The following is a 22857-nucleotide window of genomic DNA, read 5'->3' on the forward strand; positions in this document are numbered from 1 at the left end:
GCGCGTGCACGTGTGCGTATGTGTGTGTGTATGAGTGTGCGTGTGCGTCTGCGTGTGCGTGTGGGTGTGTGTGAGCATGCGTGTGCGTGTGGAGGAGTTTTGGTTCGTGGGCAAGGGGGAATAGAGATTGATACTTGTTTGATTTTGTCTTTGTAGACTTGTGTATCTTGTTTCTCAAGATTTAAGTTGTTACAATTTAAGTTGTATAACACCATGTAAACAGTCTGCTCTCAACAAGTTTGAACTCTGTATAAGGCTAGCTACTTACGTAATATGGTAGAACTTTGAATCAATCAACCCAACAACCAACCAACCAATCACCAATCAATAACAATCAATCAATCAATCAATCAATCAATAGTACAGTATGTCTTAAATTGGTGATTGCACCTCTGTATGTCTGTGTGTGTTTGTATTTGTGTTGAGCATTTGACATGTCAGTGTAAGTGTGTGTGTGTGTGTGTGTGTGTGTGTGCGTGCATGCATGCTTGCGTGTGTATGCGTGCATGAGCGTGTAACATGTTGGCCTGTGACATGCCCAATATGTGATAATTCTCCAATCCTACCAGACCTCTGTGTGTGTGTAGCTGTGTGGAACGACAGGAGCCAGGCAATTAAAATGCCAGCTCTATAGATGATGCCAATGAAAGTGTACCATGTCACAAATTCACACTCATCTACAGTACACAGTAAATGTTTCAGTGTTCCTTAATTCAACACTTTGGGAGTAAGACTAACTAGAAGAGTGTCATATTCATTCAACTCTCTGGTTGTTGAATTATAACATTTACTGTGTACAGGGCCGCTGACAGCTTTTCCCGACCCAGGACAAAGTCATTTAAAAGGGCCCCTATTCCAATACATACAATGTAAAGAGGGCTACATTTTGGGCCTCCTCTCTTCCTGGGCCCGGGACAATTGACCCCTCTGTCCCCCTCGTCAGATTCCCTGACTGTGTACAGCAGGGGTGGGCAATTATTTCGGCCCGACGGCTGCATTGGATTTAGAATATTGACCGAAGGGACGGATGCCACTGAAAATTTGCCCACGTCAATAATAAAACAGTGTACGCAGACATAACTGGGCAGTAATGATATTCCTGCACACTGTAATTAAATGTATTTAGATGATGTCCCTTTAGTTAATCTTAAATTTGCAAGACTCTTGTTTTAGGTAGCATTTTAAGAATGTTGAGTAACCGTTTGAATTTGGATTTAAAAGTTGTCTTTCTTGTAAAGCCTCCGGGGGCCACATGAAATGGCTCAGGGGGCCGCATGTGGCCCCCGGGCCTGGGTTTGCCCGTGTCTGGTGTACAGTGCTGGTTCTGATGTCATGGATGTTGTTCAGCTCGTGCATGGTCTACTCTCCCACTTTTGTAATCACACAACAAAGACCCTCATTCACAAAACACATTCATGTTTAGTCCTCGGTCACACACACACACACACACACACACACACACACACACACACACACACACACACACACACACACACACACACACACACACACACACACACACACACACACACACACACACACACACACACACACACACACACGCACACACACAGGGCACATATGTACTTCAGGGGATAAGAGGATGTGGAATGCAGGAGCTAGTATGTTCCAACAGTCCATTAGAGACTTAGAGCTGCAGGGCCACTCATTCAAAAGACCACGAGAGAGAGAGAGAGAGAGAGAGAGAGAGAGAGAGAGAGAGAGAGAGAGAGAGAGAGAGAGAGAGAGAGAGAGAGAGAGAGAGAGAGAGAGAGAGAGAGAGAGAGAGAGACACACACACACACACAGAATCATGAACCCTATGCTTTCGCAATGCGTTTACCTTGTTTGCCGTACCATAAAATAAACTAGTAGAGAGGTATGTGTGATGTAATTCCAGAAGTGTGATGTAATTCCAGCATTACACAGCTTACAACTCCCATTGTCATTGTGACACTGCACTCCACAGTGCACAAGTGAACACAACTAAATTGTATTTATGCCTCACCCATGCAAAAGGGCAGCCCCCACTGGTGCCCAAAAGGGAGTCATGGAAGAGGATGGGGGAGAGCACTGGTTGATTACTCCCCCCACCAACCTGGCGGGTCTGACTGCTTACCCATGACTGCTTGTGTGTATTGTATACAGCTTCACAAATCGCCATAAACTGTGTGTGTGTGTGTGTGTGTGTGTGTTTGCATGTGCGCATGCGTGTGTGTGTGCAAGGGGTGGGGGCTTGCTAAAAGATAGAAGGGATTTTCTTGCTAAGATCATAAGACTGTAGACAGAGCCTTCTTTCACATCTACACTTTCCACCTTTCCACTGCTACACACAGACAAGGAGAAGAGAACTCTTGTATTCTTGTACGTGTAGAAGAGAAAGAGAAAGAGAAAGAGATAGAGAGGAATGGATTGATCAGTTATGTACAGTATGTAGTGAGCATATCTGCCCAACACGCTGTAATCAAACTGTGATAAAATGTGAATCAAATGCGTTCAAACTGTTGAGAGCCAAATTGAACTAGTATAGCTGAAAAAATCATGAAAGTTAATTACAATATTATTATGCCTTGTACGTATGCATGTACGGTAATAATAAGATCAATTTGTATTACAGCAAAATGCAAAATACAGACATATAACACACACACACACACACACACACACACACATACACACACACACACACACACACACACACACACACACACACACACACACACACACACACACACACACACACACACACACACACACACACACACACACACACACACACACACACACACACACACACACTGAAAGTGCAGTGTGGTCACATGCACACATTCTAAGGCACACCTCTATGTCACCAATTCTCTAACCTGACAAAATAAATCTTATCTCATACAGTGTATAAGTGAACTTCTACACAGTATACAGGCCAAAAGTTTGGACTCTCATTTAATGAATTCTCTTTAATTTTGTGACTATGTACAGGGCATAGTACATTTTCAGGGCGGGCATCAAAACTGTGCATGAACAAATGTCAAAAAACGCCAAACAGCGACGTCAACACAGCAAAACTGAGAGCCCCACATGTTTCAACAAGCGTTGACGTCAGATTGACAGCTGATATTGCTGTTGGACAACAACTTGAATAATATGTTTGGTAAGCACATAATTCTGCATGTGTTCATGCACAGTTTTGGTGCCCTCCACGAAAATACACAATGAAAATCCACAAAAATAAAGAGAATGCATAAATGAGAAGGTGAGTCCACACTTTTGGCCTGTACAGTATGCGAGTTGTCTCACACATAGAACCTTAGAGCAACACTAATAAGCTGTACTTTTTGGGGCAGCCATGTAGATGGGCTTTACAGAGGGTTGCAGGTTCATATCCCAACCTTCCACTCCCTAGCTTACTCCATGGTTGACGTTCAGTTGTGCAAGGTGTCGCATGGGGTGTGCAAAAATCACCAATACCAACAGTACCCTGAGGAGTAAACTGTGCACATCAATTTTTTTCACATAATTTTTGTGCACCCCAACATGCGACACAAGGCACCTAACCCCATACTGGTCCAGAGACTGTAAACAATGTTGCTTTGGATGAAAGCGCCAGCTAAGTGTAATGTAATATTTTTTTTTTTATAACAGATACAGTACAACCCAGCTCTGGAATCACTGAAAGAGGGAATCTCCAGAATAGTCCACCAAGTCTGGAACACATCAAAAGGATGCTTTGGGTCGTTTTCTCTTGTAATGCCTATTACTCTATACACTTATTACAACATTGTTTCCTACGTAGCTCAGGAGGTCTCAGATAATGCCATCTTCTCGGGATGTCAAGAAATCGCTTACTCACTTTGCAAAGTGTGCCTTAACATTATCAAGCTGTGCGCTCATCTAAAGAAAGCTTGTGCACTTTTACCTACAGTAAATTTGTGGACTTGTCTCACTAACACTGAGCTTTCTGCTATTCATTTCCACTTTTATATGTGCCTTGTGAGCAATAATTTTTCTAAGGCGTGTCCATGATTTGTAAAATGTGGCCACATCAATTTGAATGCAATGCAAACAATAAGTCATGAATGTTACCGTAAGTTGGTGTTAACATAAGATTATTGCCATGCTTCTGTAAAGCTTTATAAGTCCATGATTTAGGTAGCCTAAAGGTGTGCATGCCCTATTTACACAAATGCATGATTTGATGAATTGAGGTCACTCAAAGTCATCTCTGTTTTTATTGACATCCTTGTTTTTTTTCTCATCTGTGCAAGCCCTCAGAAGCTTCATAGTTTTCTTTGTATGTGAATTATTTTGTATGGAGGAAGGAGAGGCTGGCTTGGTCAGTGGCGTTGTGTGAGCTTAAATTTGTGTGTGAGAAATATTTTGGGGACCCCCCCGAAAACAAGATGTCTTGTCTCTCTCCAGAGCTAAATCCTCTTGTAAAAGAATTTTACATTTGAAAGAAGCAGTGACAAGTCTTTCTTTTTTCACCGCGGAGATGCGAGCCAGCCCCAGAATACTCAAATACGGTACTCAGATGACCTCAAAGTGACAGCGTAGAGCAGGGCAGTCCTCCAAGACTGGAACACAACCAAAGGACACTTTTATTTATGCTGAGGCAGGAGTGTGTGTGTGTGTGTGTATGTGGGAGTGAGAGAGAGTGTGTTTGTACTGTAGGGTGTGTATGTGCGCACATCCAGGGCACACAGCCACAGACAAGTGTGTATGTGTGTGTGCGTGTGTCTGTGTATGTACACAATGATGTAATATATATGTAGGCTACCGTATGTGTGTGTGCGTGCGTGTGGGGGCTGCTGTGCATGTGTGTGTGTGTGTTTGTCCACATGCCCATGTGATATGACTGAGAGCATCTCTTGGTGATATCATCACATAAAAGGCACTTAGCTGATCAGTGGGCCAAAAAGCCCCACACCTGGAGTGAGTAGTGCGCTGCACGGCCTGCGCTGCACAGCAGCAGTGATGGAGAGATAGAGAGTTAGCCAGGGACGGAGCAATAGGGCAGCAAGCGGGGCTCTTGCTCCAGGGCCCAGGGCCCTCTCGTACTGTTATTGGTCCATCGCTGTTACTTGTCCTGTCTTATTTACTAGTATGACCAATGGTATGGACGGTATGTTTTGCAGCAAAAAATGCCTATTTCTGGAAATTCAAAATGGAGAACCATCATGGACTATCATTCACCATGGAGATGTGAGATCCTCATTTTCATGTATGTAAAATGCATTTTTTCCAGTCATAATGCATGCTTAGAATTTAATGGTGGTGGTAAGTATTTGTTAAAAAATTTACATTTATGAATGGACAGCATGAATTCTGGAAATGGACTACTAAAAATATTACACAGTGCACATTTAAAGCCCGGACCAATAGTCAGTGCTACTGATACTGTATGAGGCTTTGGGAGGGAGGTCTTGCGTTCTATGCCGAACTCTACTAGTTGGCATGCGCTACATCAGTGCCTGGTGGAGTGAAGGACCCATGGGACACACACAGGCAGGGTGGCACTGTCTTGCTTGGGCTCAAAGTGAACGAGTGGCGCTGGTGCACTGCTTATAGTCCATTTGCTGTTTCCAGCAACACAACACCATAATTTAAAGGTGCATTCTGTTTTTAACATTAGATTGTTAGAGGGAGAGAGGGGTGTGTCTGTCTGTCCGTCCGTCCGTCAGTGTGTATTTATTAGTGTAATAGCAATACATCTCACACATCACAACCACACCCCAGGGGGGGAGAGAGAGAGAGAGAGAGAGAGAGAGAGAGAGAGAGAGAGAGAGAGAGAGAGAGAGAGAGAGAGAGAGAGAGAGAGAGAGAAAGAGAGAGATGGGGGGGGGGTTGGAGATGGAGAAGGAGTGTAGCAATGAAGTCACTTAGCTCTTCACCAGATGTTTAACGCACTGGAGTGTAACGCACTGAGGAGACTGGTGTGTGTGAAGTGTGTTTAATTGCGACAGTTTTAACAGTTAGATCATTATAGCCACACACAACAGAGGGAGAGGGGGGAGACAGACAGACAGACAGACAGACAGACAGACAGACAGACAGACAGACAGACAGACAGACAGAAACAGAGGGATAGATCAGTCTTGCTCTTTACTTTGTTTACTGTGCTGGGCTTTGCTATGTATCCACAGACAGGTAGACAGATAGAAACAGAGGGATAGACCAGTCTTCTTCTTTACTTTGTTTACTGTGCTGGGCTTCACTATGTGGTCTATCCACCTTCTCATTACTGGATTGAGCGGAGCTCTGTGGAATTCTGCAAACTCGTAATTAGCCAAAGCAGCGGCATATGGACTGGAGCTGCTCCCAATGTGACGACCAAAAGGCAGACTTTCCATTAGGCAAACCTAGGCAATTGCCTAGGGCCCAATAATATCTGACATCTGTACGGGCCCCAAAACTGTCCCACCAGTCAAGGTAAACGCACAAAAAATAGGTATGATCTTAATTTGTCACTTATGTAAAGTAATCAAAGATATAAATGAGACAAAAGACTAAATAGCACCAAAACACAGAATTGTATGTCTAAATGACTTTTGAGGGGCCCATATTTATATTTCGCCTAGGGCCCCAAAAGTGGCTAGATCCGCCCCTGGTGACGACTCCAAACCAAACTGGTATGGCAAGATCAGAAATTCAGTCTATGCATACATTATTGCCTACTGTGAGTCTCTTCAGTAAACTAGAGACGCACAATATGCCTAATTAGACTATGATCGATTTGTTTGCAACATTTGTTTGTTCTGTTGGCTACATTTGCAGCAAAATGACTGATGGCTCTATTTAGCTTATTTTCTTTTTTTCCCACAAACACTAACTATTTGACAAAATTGACTTCAACAGTCCTATTCAACTATTTTGTTTGTGTTTATAATGCTGGGTTAAAAAGCAGACCGTGCCAGAGTAATTGTTCAGTTTTAGATAAGCTATCTTTGTTGAGGGAAAAATCTTCTGCAGTGCTCTGATGTTTTTAAAAGTCAATAGGCCTATTCAAGTTTTTTTTCCTTCTCGACAAGGTTAAATGCTGAATCACTCCAACTAGGGTATAAGATAAGCCTTTTAAAATGTAGACCTAGCCCTATTTATTTTCTTTACTGTGAATTCTATACAAATATAATTTCAATAAAAACATAGTTGTTAATGTGTCATAAACCTCCAATCTTCTTCCTTGGCCAGACTTGAGCTGCTGTGTACAGTTCCAGTGAAGTACAAGTGGCGCGCACGCATCAAACTGATTCACCATTACCACAGAAACAGACTAGACGCAAACTGACGGGTCAGTCTTATGGACATGACACCATGTTAGCAGAGGACAGCGCACCAATCCACGTAGCTGGTGCGTTCTGAGAAGTTAATAGACTGTCATAAAACTGCTAGTAAAACAGGTGTTTACTTTTCAGGGTTGCACAATGCAATGCACAACAACACACGTCTGTCAGAAGGAGGAAGAAGAAAAATCACGGAACTTACCTGCCAAAATTGCCTTGCCCGGGTGCGTGAGTTTGGCTTTGCCAGCGGGAGCTGCTGCGGCCACCGCATGAGGTCTTTTAAAAGGACTGACATATCTAACATTTTCAGACATGTTGAAGTTTACACAGCAACTAATTTCAGTTTAAAAATAAAGTGTTTCCTGAAAGTACCGCTCCCAGAAATAGCGATATTACAGGTTGTGCAACAATGTGACAGTGGGACGATGGGCGTTTTTTTAAATAGCGCTACAGTTTCAGTGAGGGAGGCGAAACATCATCAGTGATCGGAGGATGTTCAGGCGTTTGACAGGCGAGACCCGACCAGCCTATCCGGCAGGAGAAAATGCCACGATTCAGCGAGCTTTTGCCACCCCTTCCACAAACAGGGCGGGGCGGCTATTGAGATTTCTCTCGCTCTCCCTCACTCACTCTCTCAAAAGCGTCACATCCTAGAGTAACGAAACTATTTAAGGTAGACCGGGGCGCCTTTGTAATTCCTCGAAACCCCGAACATCTTGAAGAAGACGTTCAATGCTATTGCAATTTCACTATGGGTCGTGCCTATGCGACCGTCCCAAGTGCAGTGAACACTCCGGGCAATCGCTAGGGACGCGCCCATCCGGAAAGAATAGGGTCACCAATGTCTGCTATGCGCTATGGTTGAACTCCGGGTATTTTCCATGGGTGCAAATCATGGTTACAGTCTGACCAATATTTGCATCAACAATAGTGGCCTCTAATTTAAGGCTTGCCTCCACAATAATAAAAATGGTTTGTATTTTCCTCATCTTTGCAGTGGTGAATTGTAAGCCTATAAACACTCCGAATAGAATTTGTCCCAGAATAGATAAATATATAGGCCTAAATTCTTATGAGAGGTCTATGTTAGAACAGTGTTTCCCAACCAGGGGTACGTGTACCACTAGGGGTACGCGAGCACACCTCAGGGGGTACGCGGGAAAATGTGATGATGACAATTGAATGGAGTGTAGTCATACTGGGATAAAGGAATATACATAGAGAGCATGGGATAGGGGGTACTCATGGTACAACAAAAAGGCTTAGGGGGTACGCGAGTCAAAAAAGGTTGGGAAACACTATGTTAGAACACTGTCATTACAAGCATAACCACTATGCTACGAGATGGAATGGAGACAGGCATTTCTGGACAATTTAAGGTAGGCTAGATCCTACTGGCAGCAGGCTATAATCCTACAGGATTAGGCCTACACATTGCTACTCTTTGCAAAAGTAGTGACTTGACTTCTAACATAGCATAGTGAAGAAAAGAACGACACAAGGTATGCTAAATTCCTTGAACAGAGTGTGCTCATATCTACAGATAAGACTTTGATAGCCTACTTTATGTGCAGCAAGGAACTTTAGATGTCCTTTTGTTCCTGTTTTGTGATTGTCATATTATGCTATTGAGTTCGATTCTGTTATCTTCACCAGTTCTCTTTAAATATGTTATCATTTCATAACATAAAAACAGATTAAATCAAGGTTGTTATAATAGTAGGCAAATGACATCATAAAATGATAGGCAAACGAATTCTGCATCTAGGCCTATGTGGATTTCACAATTGTACGGGGAAAAGAATCTTGTTCAACCAGTAGGCCTAGTTGTACATGACGATGGCAACTGCTGATTTAGTGATTTAGTGATATGCAAATATATTTACATGTAGGCTACTATGCGCTACAAATATCCCCTGACAGTTAGTGGGTTGCAATCACTCTTGTTTTTTCCACCTCAAAGATAGTTTCACAACAGATTAGTGTGTGCGTGTGTCAGAGAGAGAGAGAGAGAGAGAGAGAGAGAGAGAGAGAGAGAGAGAGAGAGAGAGAGAGAGAGAGAGAGAGAGAGAGAGAGAGAGTGTGTGTGTGCGTGTGTGTGTGTGTGTGTGTGTGTGTGTGTGTGTGTGTGTGTGTGAGAGAGAGAGAGAGAGAGAGAGAGAGAGAGAGAGAGAGAGAGAGGCCGTCGTATATTGTGTGCACACAAACTTTTCAGTCAGCCTTTTCCACCTTAAAAGAGCCCTGCCAAGAGAATAGACAGCAAGCACATGTTTCATGTGTGAGTGTGTGTAAACTTTATTCATCCATCTCAACATTCAACATTTGCAGGATCCACCACATCTGTGTGTTTGTTTGTGTCTGTCTGTGTGTCTGTATGTGTGAATGACACACAGACAAACACACCCATTCATCATGCACACACATAGGCTACACACACACAGACCAGCCATGAGCAGTCATGCCCACTGCCCCTCCCTCTTCTCCTCCTGCGTAACCTAGCAACCCCAAAGGATTGCTTCCACACACCACCACGTGTCTCGGCGTCTTCCAATGTCTATGTTCTTTCAGGTTTTTTTTGTTATTATTATTTCAACATTTTTTTTTCAATAAAAAAGTAAATTGTTTGTAAGACTAAAGACATACACTGTCGACAATGCATAGCGCTTTGCCATCATGATACTGAGCTTAACATGGATACTGATTAGAGCGGTACCGATATAACACTATTCTTACGGTTGTTATCTATTTCATTCGCATTGTACAGTACACAACGTACTACTTCAGTCGCTTTGAATGACTTCGCCAAAAGATCCCCCACAGACATGATAGTAGAATGGAAATAACACAGTTAAAATGTTCCGTTTTGCATTAAATAAGAGCGAGTACCATACTTAAGTTAAACTTTTTTTGTTGCCTACTTACTTTCTGTTCCACTGAGATGAGCTTGCTAATAATATAATCTGAGATAGAGGATTGTGTGTGTACAGTATGTGAGGTTTCTAACTTCGTTAGCACTGTGTCGGTAGCCTACTGTAGAGTGTAGTGCTCTAGTAGTTTGCAATGCAGCTCACGTCCTGTCATGAAACACTACTAGCACATGCAGGCAGAAAAATAATCAAATAAACAAGAAAGAAGAAAAAAATAACAACAAAAAAATGTACCATCTGTAAACACACTTATTTCCTCTTCACTTCCAAATCCAGCAGCTTCACTTCCTACAACATTTCCTCATCCACTCTTCTCTGACCTTTGCCCCCTGTTCACTTCCGGGTCGTTCCAGACCCATTTCCTGTCACTGAAGGTGGGGGGTGACTTTACAAATACTGTTTTTGATATGAATATAACATGTCCAAGTCCTTTCTTTCAGCCATTTTGTTCAGTACCGGTTCTCAGTGGATCCATGCGTTCCCTGACAAAGTTAATCGTCTGCATCTCAAAATCTAGCCTACTCTTACTTCCTCTGTCCTCTAACCTTGTGCCTCTGCTTTCGCACCTCATCCCACCGAGGAATCAAAGAAGGGATCAAGGTGGGATGGAGGAATCAAGCACCATGTGCAGTCTCTCGCTTCTCCTGCACCTCCATTTTCAATATGGTCGACAAGATGAAGCATAGGCTACTACGCGTCACCAATGCAACAAAGTGCAATCAATTCTGGGGTGCACTTCTCGAAACTGTTGTTGCTAACAAGATTAACTACTTTGTTGTTTGCAATGTAATTTCCCATTGGTAACTACCCAAGTTGCTAACTGCTAATAACCACTTTTGAGAAATGCACCTCTGATCTCCCAAATGGGGGTGATTTTTCCCACTAAACTTCATTCATTCTGAACCCCCATCTAGTGCCCTATACTAAAAAGGCATGGCAGCCATATGATGGTGGTAGACCACTACATCATATGGACTCCAGAAGAAACACACTTATGTTCATGAATAATCTCTTCCTTATCAATTGTCTCTGGTTGAGCCTCGAGGCACGAGGGCTGAGGATAGAGGATGCAACTCTACCAGTAGGATAGATAGTGAAATGCATCCATATGTGTGTCTCCAAGATTTTCAGATGAGGCAACAGGCGGCGGAAGCAGACGAGTGCAGCCAGACAGATGCCGACCACACAAGCAGTCACAGTGGGAGGGAGGGGTGGGGGGTGATGTCGATCGAGTTTGATTGACAGCTTCTATGACGGCAACGGCGGTGTCTCACACAAATTGCATGCATGCGTTTCCATGCCAACGCTCCCTTGTTGTTGTTGTGGCAACACCCGTCCCGACGCATACTGTATGTAATACATCCTCAAACAGTGCTACAGTATGTAAAACTCTCTTCACTTTTTTAGTTTGCTTTATTTTTTTTTCTACTAAAAATATAATGTCTTTTTTTCTCTCTTTCTTCCCCTGTCTTTCTCTGTTTATTTTTTCTAAGAAAGCTGCTTCCTGACAGTAGAACTTGGGGTAGTCAGTGTACACAGGGGTTGTTGTGAGTTGATAGGTGCTATAGCGGCCTCTAGTGTTTGATGAGAGTAGTGCACCAGCCTCTTCTGCTTGCTGCTTGGGGTGCAGTGGTCTTCATGCTGTGCAGTGGGGCAGCGTGGGGTTAAGAATCCAGAGGTATCTCAAAAGGCATACATTTCCCAGAAGTCACAGCGCATAAAGGGAATGGGACTGGGAAGGGGTGTTATGTGCAGAAAAAATGGGAGAAGTTCTTTTTTTTTTTTTTAAGGCTGAACGTTGAACCCGTAAGTAGGTGGCGCATATCCCGGCGTGGCATAGCCGTAACCTTGGTAACCAGGCTGAGGGACGATGGGAGTGGGGCCAGCCGTTAACATCAGCTGTTGACCTGTGGACAGATAAACACACATTCGCACAAACACCCAGACACAGGCGGAGACAAATCACACATACACAAACCACACGTAACAACAGAGGAGAAACGTGTATGAGCTTGGTAGCATTTTTGAACACAGACACTTTTGAACACATCCAATTTCTTTCATATTAGATATTGATACAGTTTGATTCATATTGCATGCTCCCCACCCCTCTCTCTTTCCCTTACGCACACGCACACACACACACACACACACACACACACACACACACACACACACACACACACACACACACACACACACACACACACACACACACACACACACAGATTCTTTGGGCAGATACACATACACATAGAGCAGTGGATCTCAACCTTTTTTGAATAAACGCCCCCTGGACCTCGTCATAAGCTCTCTAACGCCTTCCTTAGTATTAAAAACTAAAATGGACTAATGCTCCCCAATGGCAACTAAGCACCGCCCTTCTTAGCTGTGTCCTTTTCAATGTCCCCCCACGGCTTCCCAATGCCCCCTGGGGGGCTGTAGCTCCCCCGTTGAGAAACACATACACATAGCCACTCACCGTACACCCCAGGAGCAGGTTCCTGCACCTCTTCCTCTTTACCAGTTCGATTGCTCTCCGCCTCCTCCAGCTTATCCACCTATCACAGGACAGACAGGAGAGGTCAAGGGTCATATGAAAAAGGGATGTCCGCAGCGCACTGTCATGCTCCACCCTAACGTAACTGGTCCTGACCCCCTTTCCGGTGTATACATACAAATAGTCTGCTTGGCACTTTGAGCAACACAAATTCAGGAAAATTGAAGCTTGCACTTCGTGCACTGACGATAGGGTCGGCCATCCTGAATTTGTGCTGCTAATCCACAGCCAATACACCACTACTACACTACAACACAAACTCTTAGAGACAAAGTTAAGAGACACTGCTTTATGCCACTGTCTGTCTGTACAGAGTAGACCCACCATCTCCCGTTATGATTGGCATGGAACCTGAGATGTCACGGCTGGTCCCGTGCCACAGCGCTCCACCCTGGTCACATCCCACCCATCTGTCAACAGGGCTGGACTGGCCATCTGGCATAGCGGGCATTTTTCCCAATGGGCCCCGCACCCTCGTGGGCCCCTGTTTCCAGAAATGTTGAAAAAAATAAAACTGAAAACACGGGCCCACGAGGGTGAGGGGCCCACCGTTGAGTCAGTTCTACGCTGCTCATTATGAGGGGGCCCCTTTAAGCCAGAAGTGCCCTGGCCCTATTTCTCCCCCAGTCCAGTCCTGTCTGTCAGTGTGACAGGCCTGCCTGCTCCCCGGTAGTCCTGGGAGAGGCTGAAATGTCAGCAGGCCTCCCATCATGGCCGCTCTGGAGAGACTCATTGACATTTCTCTTTTCTATCTTTACCTGTCTCTCTCTCTCTCTGTATCTGTCTCTCTCTTCTCTGTATTATCCTCTATCAGTCTTTCTTTCAGGTCTCTACCCCTGTCTCAATCTCTCTCTCTATTCTCTCAGTCTCCCTCTATCTGCCCGCTTCTCTCTCTCACTCTCTGTTACTCTCTATCTGTCTCTCTATCTAGTCTCAGTCCCTGTCTAGTTCTCTGTCAGTTTCTTAATTCTCTGTCTCTTTATTCTCACAGTCTCCCTCTCATCACTGGTCTCTCTCTCTCTCTCTCTCTCTCTCTCTCTCTCTCTCGCTCTCTCTCTCTCTCTCCATGTGTGTTAATTTCTGTGTGCTTCTCAATTAAATGATGCCGAGCTTCTTAACCGATTGCTTCACATGGACAACTATTAAAACAAGTAAATACTCAGTTTGACCGTAACTTCACTTTATTTTAGGTAAACGTTTCAAAGCTTTGGTCCCGAAAAATATCGACTAATACCTATACACATGTGTCTGACCATTTTCCTCTAGCTTCCTCAGTCGGTCCCTGGTGAGCCTTAATTCAAACTGCTCCATTACACAGTCCCATTAAGGCAGCACCTCATCACATAAGACCCTACTCTACTCTACAGTCTGGATTTATTTCATTCATTTCACTTCCCACGGCTGCAGAGAGGGACGTTTCAACCCTAATCCTAACCCAGAGACAAAGAGGGTCTAGGGGCCCTTTTATCTCTTCAAACTACTGGGAAGGGCCCAGGGTCATTTTTGCGATACGTATATCGCCCACTCTTGATATCACGATTTCCATACATTTTCGATATATATCGTGCAGCCCTAATCATAACCAGTCATTTGCAGTGGGCTCCTTTTCAGCTGGGGGCCCTAGGTGATTGCCTAGTTTGCTTGCATGGTTATTACGGGCCTGACTGCAAAGGCCAAAGTAGGAGAAGAGAGGGATTGTCTTAATGAATGTAGTCACTTGCCCAGCTTGAATTTAATGTATCTGGATATCGTAGCAAAAGTCAGTCGGTACATCCACAGCTAATTCCCTCGGGATTAATAGAAGTACTCTACTCTACTCTACTCTCCACAACTAATGTCACCATATTGTATAGAAGAAATAATTAGTATCTTTTCTGGATTACATGAAAGCATTCTTTGCATGTACATGAAACTTGATATACAATTAATTAATGCACCAGCATCACACAATAGTGACATTTGCGGTGGTTGTGACAACCTGATGTCTGCTTCTTAAATCGACAATGATCCAAGGACAGCAGACAGCAAGGAAGTCCTAATGACAAAAGATGATGAGCAATATATACTATTGTAACAACGAAAAAAACACACACGTCCGTCTCAGAAAAGTTTTGGGTGCAGGACTAGCAAAGTCACATAAAAAATGAAAATAATATAATGTGATGTTTCGGACATCCTGCCCTTCATCAGACATCAGGCAGGCAGTATGCCCGAAACGTCACATTAAAATGAGAGAAACAGGAGCTTGGTGTGCGGACTTTATTTTTATTTTTCAATATCTACTATTGTAACAGGAGATGGCAAGGGAGGGCCTGTGACCCAAGTTTGGGAGACCAATGGGATTATTTCCTCATGACTGCTCTGCTGGTCTCTTAACATCATTGCAGATTAAGCTCTCTTCTCTTCTATTCACGTCTCCATTTCATCTGCCCCTCTTTTCCTTTTCGGTAACACTTTATAATAATATTCCTTAGTAAAGAATCAGTAAATAATAAACTAATGATGAATAAAACATTAACAAATGTTTTTATTATTAACTACGTTTTATAAATGCTTTATAAAATATCTACAAATGATATATTCAAATCTTAACACAACTTATAACAGAGTATTTTATTCATTTACAAGCAACTTGTAAATGTTTGATAAATATAAAATATTAACATAGCATTTCTTAGTCATTTACTAGCATTTGTTTACATTTCCTAGTCATTTACAAACGTTTGTTAATGTTTTGTTCATCAATAGTTAATTATTTATTAAGTCTTTATAATGCTTTTTTGCATCCATTATTCTAAAGTGTTACCTGCTTTTCTTTTAACTCTTTAGTACAGAGCCTCTATTACAACCTTATTGTCAACAAAATGGTAACGATCAAGTAAATGGTAACGTTTTTTGTTGGTATTTTCAACTTTAGGTCACGTTAGGTGCCCATAGCAACCTATTATGTTGGCATATCTCTATATACTTAAAGAATCTCTGATACTAGAGGTTGACAGGAAGCAAATGGGGAGAGAGATGGGGAGGGGTCAGCAAATGACCCGACCTGGGCTTGTACCTGGGTTGCCATCGTACAGTAGGTAGCCACGGTAGGGCTGTAACGATCAAGTCTTAATCGGTTACTTAAGACTTTCTGCATTTTCATAGCAATGTTATGATGTAGTTGAGTATTTTCGGCAAAGATTGAACCCCTCTGCAGTAAGCGGCTATTGTATAATCTTCTCAACCTTGGTAGCGGAGCAAGCTAACATGCTGCTTTAACCCTTTCATGCAGAGGCTATGATGTAACCTTATTGTCACCAAAATGTCTCCCATCTTTTTTGAGGCGTGTCCTTTACAGTAATTCCACCACTGCCACTTTTTACATATAGCAACTGTAGCCTTTCGAAAGGAGGTGAATACATTGAAAATACACTCATGGTCAAGTACCCTCATCATCATCATCATCATCATCATCATCATCATCATCATCATCATCATCATCAGTGGTTTTGGTCAGCATGCTGATGCAAGGGTCAGTCACAGAGCCTACTAGAAATGGTCCACAACAAAATACAAAATTCTCTACGTTTCTATAGTTCTATAGTCTATACAGTACATTGCAGACATGCTCTTAAGCTGCAGTTTAAGCTGCCTGTGTGTGTGTGTGTGTGTGTGTGTGTGTGTGTGTGTGTGTGTGTGTGTGTGTGTGTGTGTGTGTGTGTGTGTGTGTGTGTGTGTGTGTGTGTGTGTGTGTGTGTGTGTGTGTGTTTGTGATGTGTTCGGCAATACGGTGGAGCAGTCTAGTAGGTGGCATGAGTAGAGAGCTAAAAAAGCAAAGGTCAAAGTTCAGACTAGTTTTGTCAGTAAAGCGCTTAGTCACCTGAGACTGTTCAGCCAAAGATTGGTTCTAACAACCTCACACCATACAGTACTATGTTGCAGCCACTTTCTATGTCAATGAGTCACTCTCATTCTCTCCAACTCTCTCTCCCTCACACACATGCATGCACACAAGCCTCCACTGATCCAAATGGTGCAGCTATCATGATTTCTCTCTCTCTCTCTCTCTCTCTCTCTCTCTCTCTCTCTCTCTCTCTCTCTCTCTCTCTCTCTCTCTCACTCTCTCTCTCTCTCTCTCTCTCTCTCTCTCTCTCTCTCTCTCATGCTTGGTGATGTTACTGATCTACATTGGCAGCACTCATACTGCTACTACTACTACTTCTCTCTCTCTCTCTCTCTCTCTCTCACACACACACACACACACACACACACACACACACAAACACACACACACACACACACACACACACACACACACACACACACACACACACACACACACACACACACACACACACACACACACACACTAACTCATGGTGATGTTACTGATCTACATTGGCAGTGCTTGGCTCACACTACTCTACTACAGTAGTAGCAACGCAGCATAGAGAAGGGTAAAGGAGAGGAGAGGAGCACAGACCATGAAGTGTGCAGCTAACACATCCACCTGGAAGAGAAGCCACAGGTCAGACACGCCTCCTTACCTCCCAGCAACCAATGAAACACACTCTAGAACAACCAATACGTGTGAACAGCGTGACGTGTGCCATGTGAGTCAATCACGATTATTTCAATTGTCAATATTGATATCACAATATTTTAGATGATATTTCTTTAAAAGACCACAATTCACAATCTTCCCTCCCTTCGGCAGTGTGAGTGGAGGGCCATAGAGAAACACAAAGTGGTGTTCTGCAGTTGTGTAGCAAGTCTGCTCTGTGCTCGCAATGGCTCAAGAGAAGGGGAATGTATTGTGCTTAGCGTAACCAACCTTTTGGCTGTATAGGCAAATATAACAAAATATTGTTTCAAATCGATATCATGAAATTTGATATTTTGAAATTTGAAATTTGATTTGAATTGTTTGACAGTATAGATATCATGATATGAATTCAATACATTGCACAGTCCTACCTTCTAGGGATGGGCATTGGAAATGAGCCTATGGCTATAAATGCTATGATGCCTTTCTGTTAGGCTGCTGTACAGGCTACAACATGATGTGTATCTGTCCCTATCAAATAAACCATAACTAACTAACTAAGTACAGTAAATATGCCTGCTGTACCTTGCCTAGGTACTCCCTCATGACCTGGATGAAGTATGGCATGGTGAAGTCTGTGAGCTGGTGTCTCCAGGCCAGCTCCAGCACCAGGTCTGGGTGCAGCAGGGGGTAGCAGGTGAAGAGGCAGGCGGCGAAGCACTCCCTCCTCCCCTCCTCCAGGAACCACTGCAGCAGGGACTCCGCCAGCTCACTGTCCTCCGACTCCGCAGCGTACTGCATGGCATCCTGAGCGGATGATGGACACACACAGCGACATGTAAATAGAAACTTACACATACAGTACACGCAACGCAAGCAGGGTGGAACTTGAACATTTTCCCCACCAGTCACTGTGGCAGGGAGATTCTAAAATCTACCAGTCACTCACTCACAATTTTTACCAGTCATCATTTTTACTAGTTCATATTTAACCGTTCCAAACATTGTAATACCAAGTAAGATCATTTTCTGATCTGGCGCTTGTAGAAAAATTTCACCCGTCAAGGTGATGGGTGGGTTGACATATCTCACCCGCCAAAGGTCAAATTCACCTGTCATTGGCAGGTGAACGGACTTATTTCCATCCCTGATACACAGACACGACACAACACAACACGACAGACACGACACTCACTGCTTACCCAAGTCAGACATCTCACCAGGAATGGACATCATTTGTGAAACAGTGCCACCTGGTGGTAGTCAATACCTCATCACACAATACACAGCACATGGTGTAGGTGTGGATGAGCTTGCACTGTACTGTGTTTCTGGGAGAAGTGTGTGTGTGTGTGTGTGTGTGTGTGTGTGTGTGTGTGTGTGTGTGTGTGTGTGTGTGTGTGTGTGTGTGTGTGTGCGTGTGTGTGTGTGCGTGCGCGTGCGCACGCTTGTACATTAGTTGTCTTTCTTGCATAGCGCCACGCTCTGTGTCCAACGTGTATGGCTCCTGTAGAGGTATGCAGCGATGCTGTGTGTGTGTGTGTGTGTGTGTGTGTGTGTGTGTGTGTGTGTGTGTGTGTGTGTGTGTGTGTGTGTGTGTGTGTGTGTGTGTGTGTGTGTGTGTGTGTGTGTGTGTGTGTGTGTGTGTGTGTGTATTACCTTGTATAGGTTGTCTTTCTTGCATAGCTCTACGCTCTGTGTCCAGCGTGCGTTGCTCCTGTACAGGTATGCAGCGATGCGTCTGAACTCCAGCAGCTCGTGTTTCTCCAGGGCCTGGGCTAATCCCACACTGTCAAAGTTATCATACGCATCTATGGACGCCCGCAGGCCCTGGAGCACACACACACACACACACAAGAGAAGAAAAGGGAGGAGAAGAGAAGAGAAGAGAAGAGAAGGGAAGGGAAGAGAAGAGAAGAGAAGAGAAGAGAGAAGAGAAGAGAAGAGAAGAGAAGAGAAGAGAAGAGAAGAGAAGAGAAGAAGAGAGGAGAGGAGAGAAGAGAAGAGAAGAGAAGAGAAGAGAAGAGAAGAGAAGAGAAGAGAAGAGAAGAGAAGTTATCATATGCATCTATGGACGCCCTCAGTCCCTGGAGCAGACACACACACACACGCACACGCACGCACACACGCGCGCACATGCACACACACACACACACACACACACACACACACACACACACACACACACACAGACACACACACGCAGACACACACACACACACACACACACACACACACACACACACACACATCCAGTATGCACACGTACAAGCATATAATATGTTTAGTTGCACACAAACCTCCTTTTTTAAGATGTAATGTATGTATTTCATTATATTTTTAGTCTTTTTGTAGTGAAACACATCTAATAGCACACACAGGTGCATGAACCCAGTAGAATACACACAAACACACACACAGACACACAGACACACACACACACGCAGACACACACAGACACACGCAGACACACACACACACACACACACACACACACACACACACACACACACACACACACACACTCACACACGCACACACACGCACAAACACGCAGACACACACACACAGACACACACACACCGGCACACACCTGGTAGTCCTCCTCCTGGGTGAGCAGGGTGTTGAGGGCCTCATTGACGGCCTGGTTGTTCTGGCTCTGAACTGAGCGCAGGTACGGCTTCACCAGCTGCAGCTGATTAACCTGGGAAAGAAGAAGAGAGGAGAGGAGAGAAGAGGAGAGGAGAAGAGAAGAGAAGAGAAGAGAAGAGAAGAGAAGAGAAGAGAAGAGAAGAGAAGAGAAGTGAGGAGAGGAGAGGAGAGGAGAGGAGAGGAGAAGAGAAGAGAAGAGAGGAGATGAAAGGAGAGAAGAGAAGAGAAGAGAAGAGAAGAGAAGAGAAGAGAAGAGAAGAGAAGAGAGGAGAGGAGAGGAGAGGACAGGAGAAGAGAAGAGAAGAGAAGAGAAGAGAAGAGAAGAGAAGAGAAGAGAAGAGAAGAGAAGAGAAGAGAGGAGAGGACAGAAGAGGAGATGAGGGGAGAGAAGAGGAGAAGAGAAGAGAGGAGAGGAGAAGAGAGGAGAGGAGAGGAGAGGAAATGAGAGGAAAGGAAATGGGAGGAGAGGAGAGGAGAGGAGAGGGGAAGAGAGGGGAGGAGAGGATGGAGATAGAGGAGAGAAGACGAGAGGAGAGGAGGAGAAGAGAGGAGAGCAGAGGATGGAGGTAGAGGAGAGGAGAGGAGAGGAGAGGAGAGGAGAGGAGAGGAGAAGAGAGGAGAGGAGAGGAGAGGAGAGGAGAGGAGGAGAAGACAGGGGAGCAGAGGATGGAGGTAGAGGAGAGGAGATGAGAGAAGAGGAGAAGAAGAGAGGAGAGGAGAGGAGAGGAGAGGAGAGGAGAGGAGAGGAGAGGAGAGGAGAGGAGAAGAGAGGAGATGAGATGAGAGGAGAGGAGAGGAGGAGAAGACAGGGGAGCAGAGGATGGAGGTAGAGAAGAGGAGATGAGAGAAGAGGAGAAGAAGAGAGGATAAGAGAGAGGAGAGGAGAGGAGAGGAGAGGAGAGGAGAGGAGAGGAGAGGAGAGGAGAGGAGAGGAGAGGAGAAGAAAGGAGATGAGAGGAGAGGAGAGGAGGAGAAGACAGGGGAGCAGAGGATAGAGGTAGAGGAGAGGAGATGAGAGAAGAGGAGAAGAAGAGAAGAGAAGAGAGGAGAGGAGAGGAGAGGAGAAGAGAGGAGAGGAGAGGAGAGGAGAGGAGAAGAGAGGAGATGAGATGAGAGGAGAGGAGAGGAGGAGAAGACAGGGGAGCAGAGGATGGAGGTAGAGAAGAGGAGAGGCTGACTAGTGGCATGTACAATTAGGTGTAACTTGGTGGGTTGAGTACGTTTTTCACAAAGACAGCCTCAACTCACTGGGGACAATGGAGCTGACACTAGGTCACTATACACGTCTATACAGTACACCTGTACGCCTACAAGTAAATGCCTGTTATTAATTTGGCTCTCAACAAATGAAGGGTGCTCTAGTTAATTGGTCATTTATCATGTTCGTTTGTTCAGACAGCCCTAGTGTTGGCTTTTAGACTGTGTGCGTGTGTGCGTGTGTGTACGTGTGTGTGTGTGTGTGTGTGTGTGTGTGCGTGTGTGTGCGTGCGCGTGCAATTACTTTTGTAGTAGCTGACAGGTCTGATGTGATTGTGTGTGTGTGTGTGTGTGTGTGTGTGTGTGTGTGTGTGTGTGTGTGTGTGTGTGTGTGTGTGTGTGTGTGTGTGTGTGTGTGTGTGTGTGTGTGTTACCTTTGTGAAGTAGGTGATGGCTCTGCTGTTATTGTGTGTGTGTGTGTGTGTGTGTGTGTGTGTGTGTGTGTGTGTGTGTGTGTGTGTGTGTGTGTGTGCGTGCGCGCGTGTGTGTGTGTGTGTGTGTGTGTGTGCGTTACCTTAGTGAAGTATGTGACGGCTCTGGTGTGGTCTAGGCGTGGTGCGAGGACTGTGAGCAGGTCGTTGAGCAGCAGGGGCTTGTAGTCCAGATAGAACTGGAGAGACTTGTAGTACAGCTCCACATTGGCCACCTGCAGGGAACACATTGATGACTATATTTAGGACAAAGTGTACTATTTTCGACGATTTCAAGTGCACTTCATTGCACTATTCGTGCGCTGGAGTACAAAGTACTACTAGTACAATACTTCAGTAATAGCAGTACTTCAGCACACTTGCAACACACACTGAGGATGCTAAATTGGCACCGCTTTTGGACAGCTTTAAGTGCACTGCAAGCCTACTTTTGAAAGTATGCTCCAAATTTGTATGGTATAAAGAGTGTGTTGGAGTACACTTCTATGAGATTTTATTGTTACTTGAAGTTAATTATTCTAAATACACCCTATGATCCAGATCCCGTCAAAATGCCATAAATCCCCTCTCTGGAGACTGTGCTAGTGAAACAGAGATTGGAGACCATTGGGAATGACAGACAGTATACAGTAACAAAAAAAGAAAAAAACATGCACATTCGTCTCAAAAAAGTTTTGGGTGCAAGACTAGCACAGTCATTTGAAAAATGTAAATAAAGTCCGCATTTCCTGTTTCTCTTATTTTAATGTTTAATAATAAACATTAAAATAAGAGAAACATGAGCTTGGTGTGCAAACTTTATTTTCATGTTTCAAACGACAGACAGACACAGTGCTAGAGTGTTCGTCACCTTTGGGATGATCTCTTTGAAGGAGGACTCCTTCCAGGCGTCCGTGGGATGTGTCGTCATGGTGAGGATGGCGTTGTCATACTCCTCATACTTATCGTACAGGAACACTAGCTCCGCCCACAGGTGAGCCGCCTCAGCCGCCCGCAGAACCTGACCAATCACAGCGCAGAATTGTAGAATTGTAAACCAGTTAGCCAATTAAACATTGAAGCTTCACTTTATTGTTTTAGCCGTTCATAGCCTTATTGGTAGAACTCATTCATACTCCACAGACAGTTGACAGTTTTTGTGTTTCATTTTCATTGACACATTTTATGCTAATTTACATGAGGCTGATATGAAGGGGAGACATCACACACTCAGGTGTGTGCC

At 44.3% G+C, this 22857-nt stretch overlaps 2 protein-coding genes across 2 annotated transcripts in view; both read right to left on the reverse strand.

The window, feature by feature from the left end:
* si:dkey-178e17.1 (tricarboxylate transport protein B, mitochondrial) overlaps positions 1–8079 on the reverse strand; it is a 35759-nt gene extending 27680 nt beyond the window's left edge. The window contains exon 1 of the mRNA XM_063195435.1: positions 7483–8079. Within this exon, the coding sequence (XP_063051505.1) occupies positions 7483–7594 (112 nt within the window). The 5' untranslated portion in view covers positions 7595–8079. The remainder of the gene's footprint in view (positions 1–7482) is intronic.
* A 1397-nt stretch (positions 8080–9476) lies between these two features.
* The window catches only part of cltcl1 (clathrin, heavy chain-like 1), a 75544-nt gene continuing 62163 nt past the window's right edge, over positions 9477–22857 (reverse strand). Inside the window, 7 exon segments of the mRNA XM_063195436.1 lie at positions 9477–12114; positions 12690–12768; positions 17881–18102; positions 18955–19125; positions 19889–19999; positions 21719–21850; positions 22486–22635. Coding sequence (XP_063051506.1) covers positions 11993–12114; positions 12690–12768; positions 17881–18102; positions 18955–19125; positions 19889–19999; positions 21719–21850; positions 22486–22635 — 987 coding nt within the window. The 3' untranslated portion in view covers positions 9477–11992.

Source organism: Engraulis encrasicolus, chromosome 3, assembly GCF_034702125.1.
Source record: "Engraulis encrasicolus isolate BLACKSEA-1 chromosome 3, IST_EnEncr_1.0, whole genome shotgun sequence".
In the NCBI taxonomy this organism is placed as follows: Eukaryota; Metazoa; Chordata; class Actinopteri; order Clupeiformes; family Engraulidae; genus Engraulis; species Engraulis encrasicolus.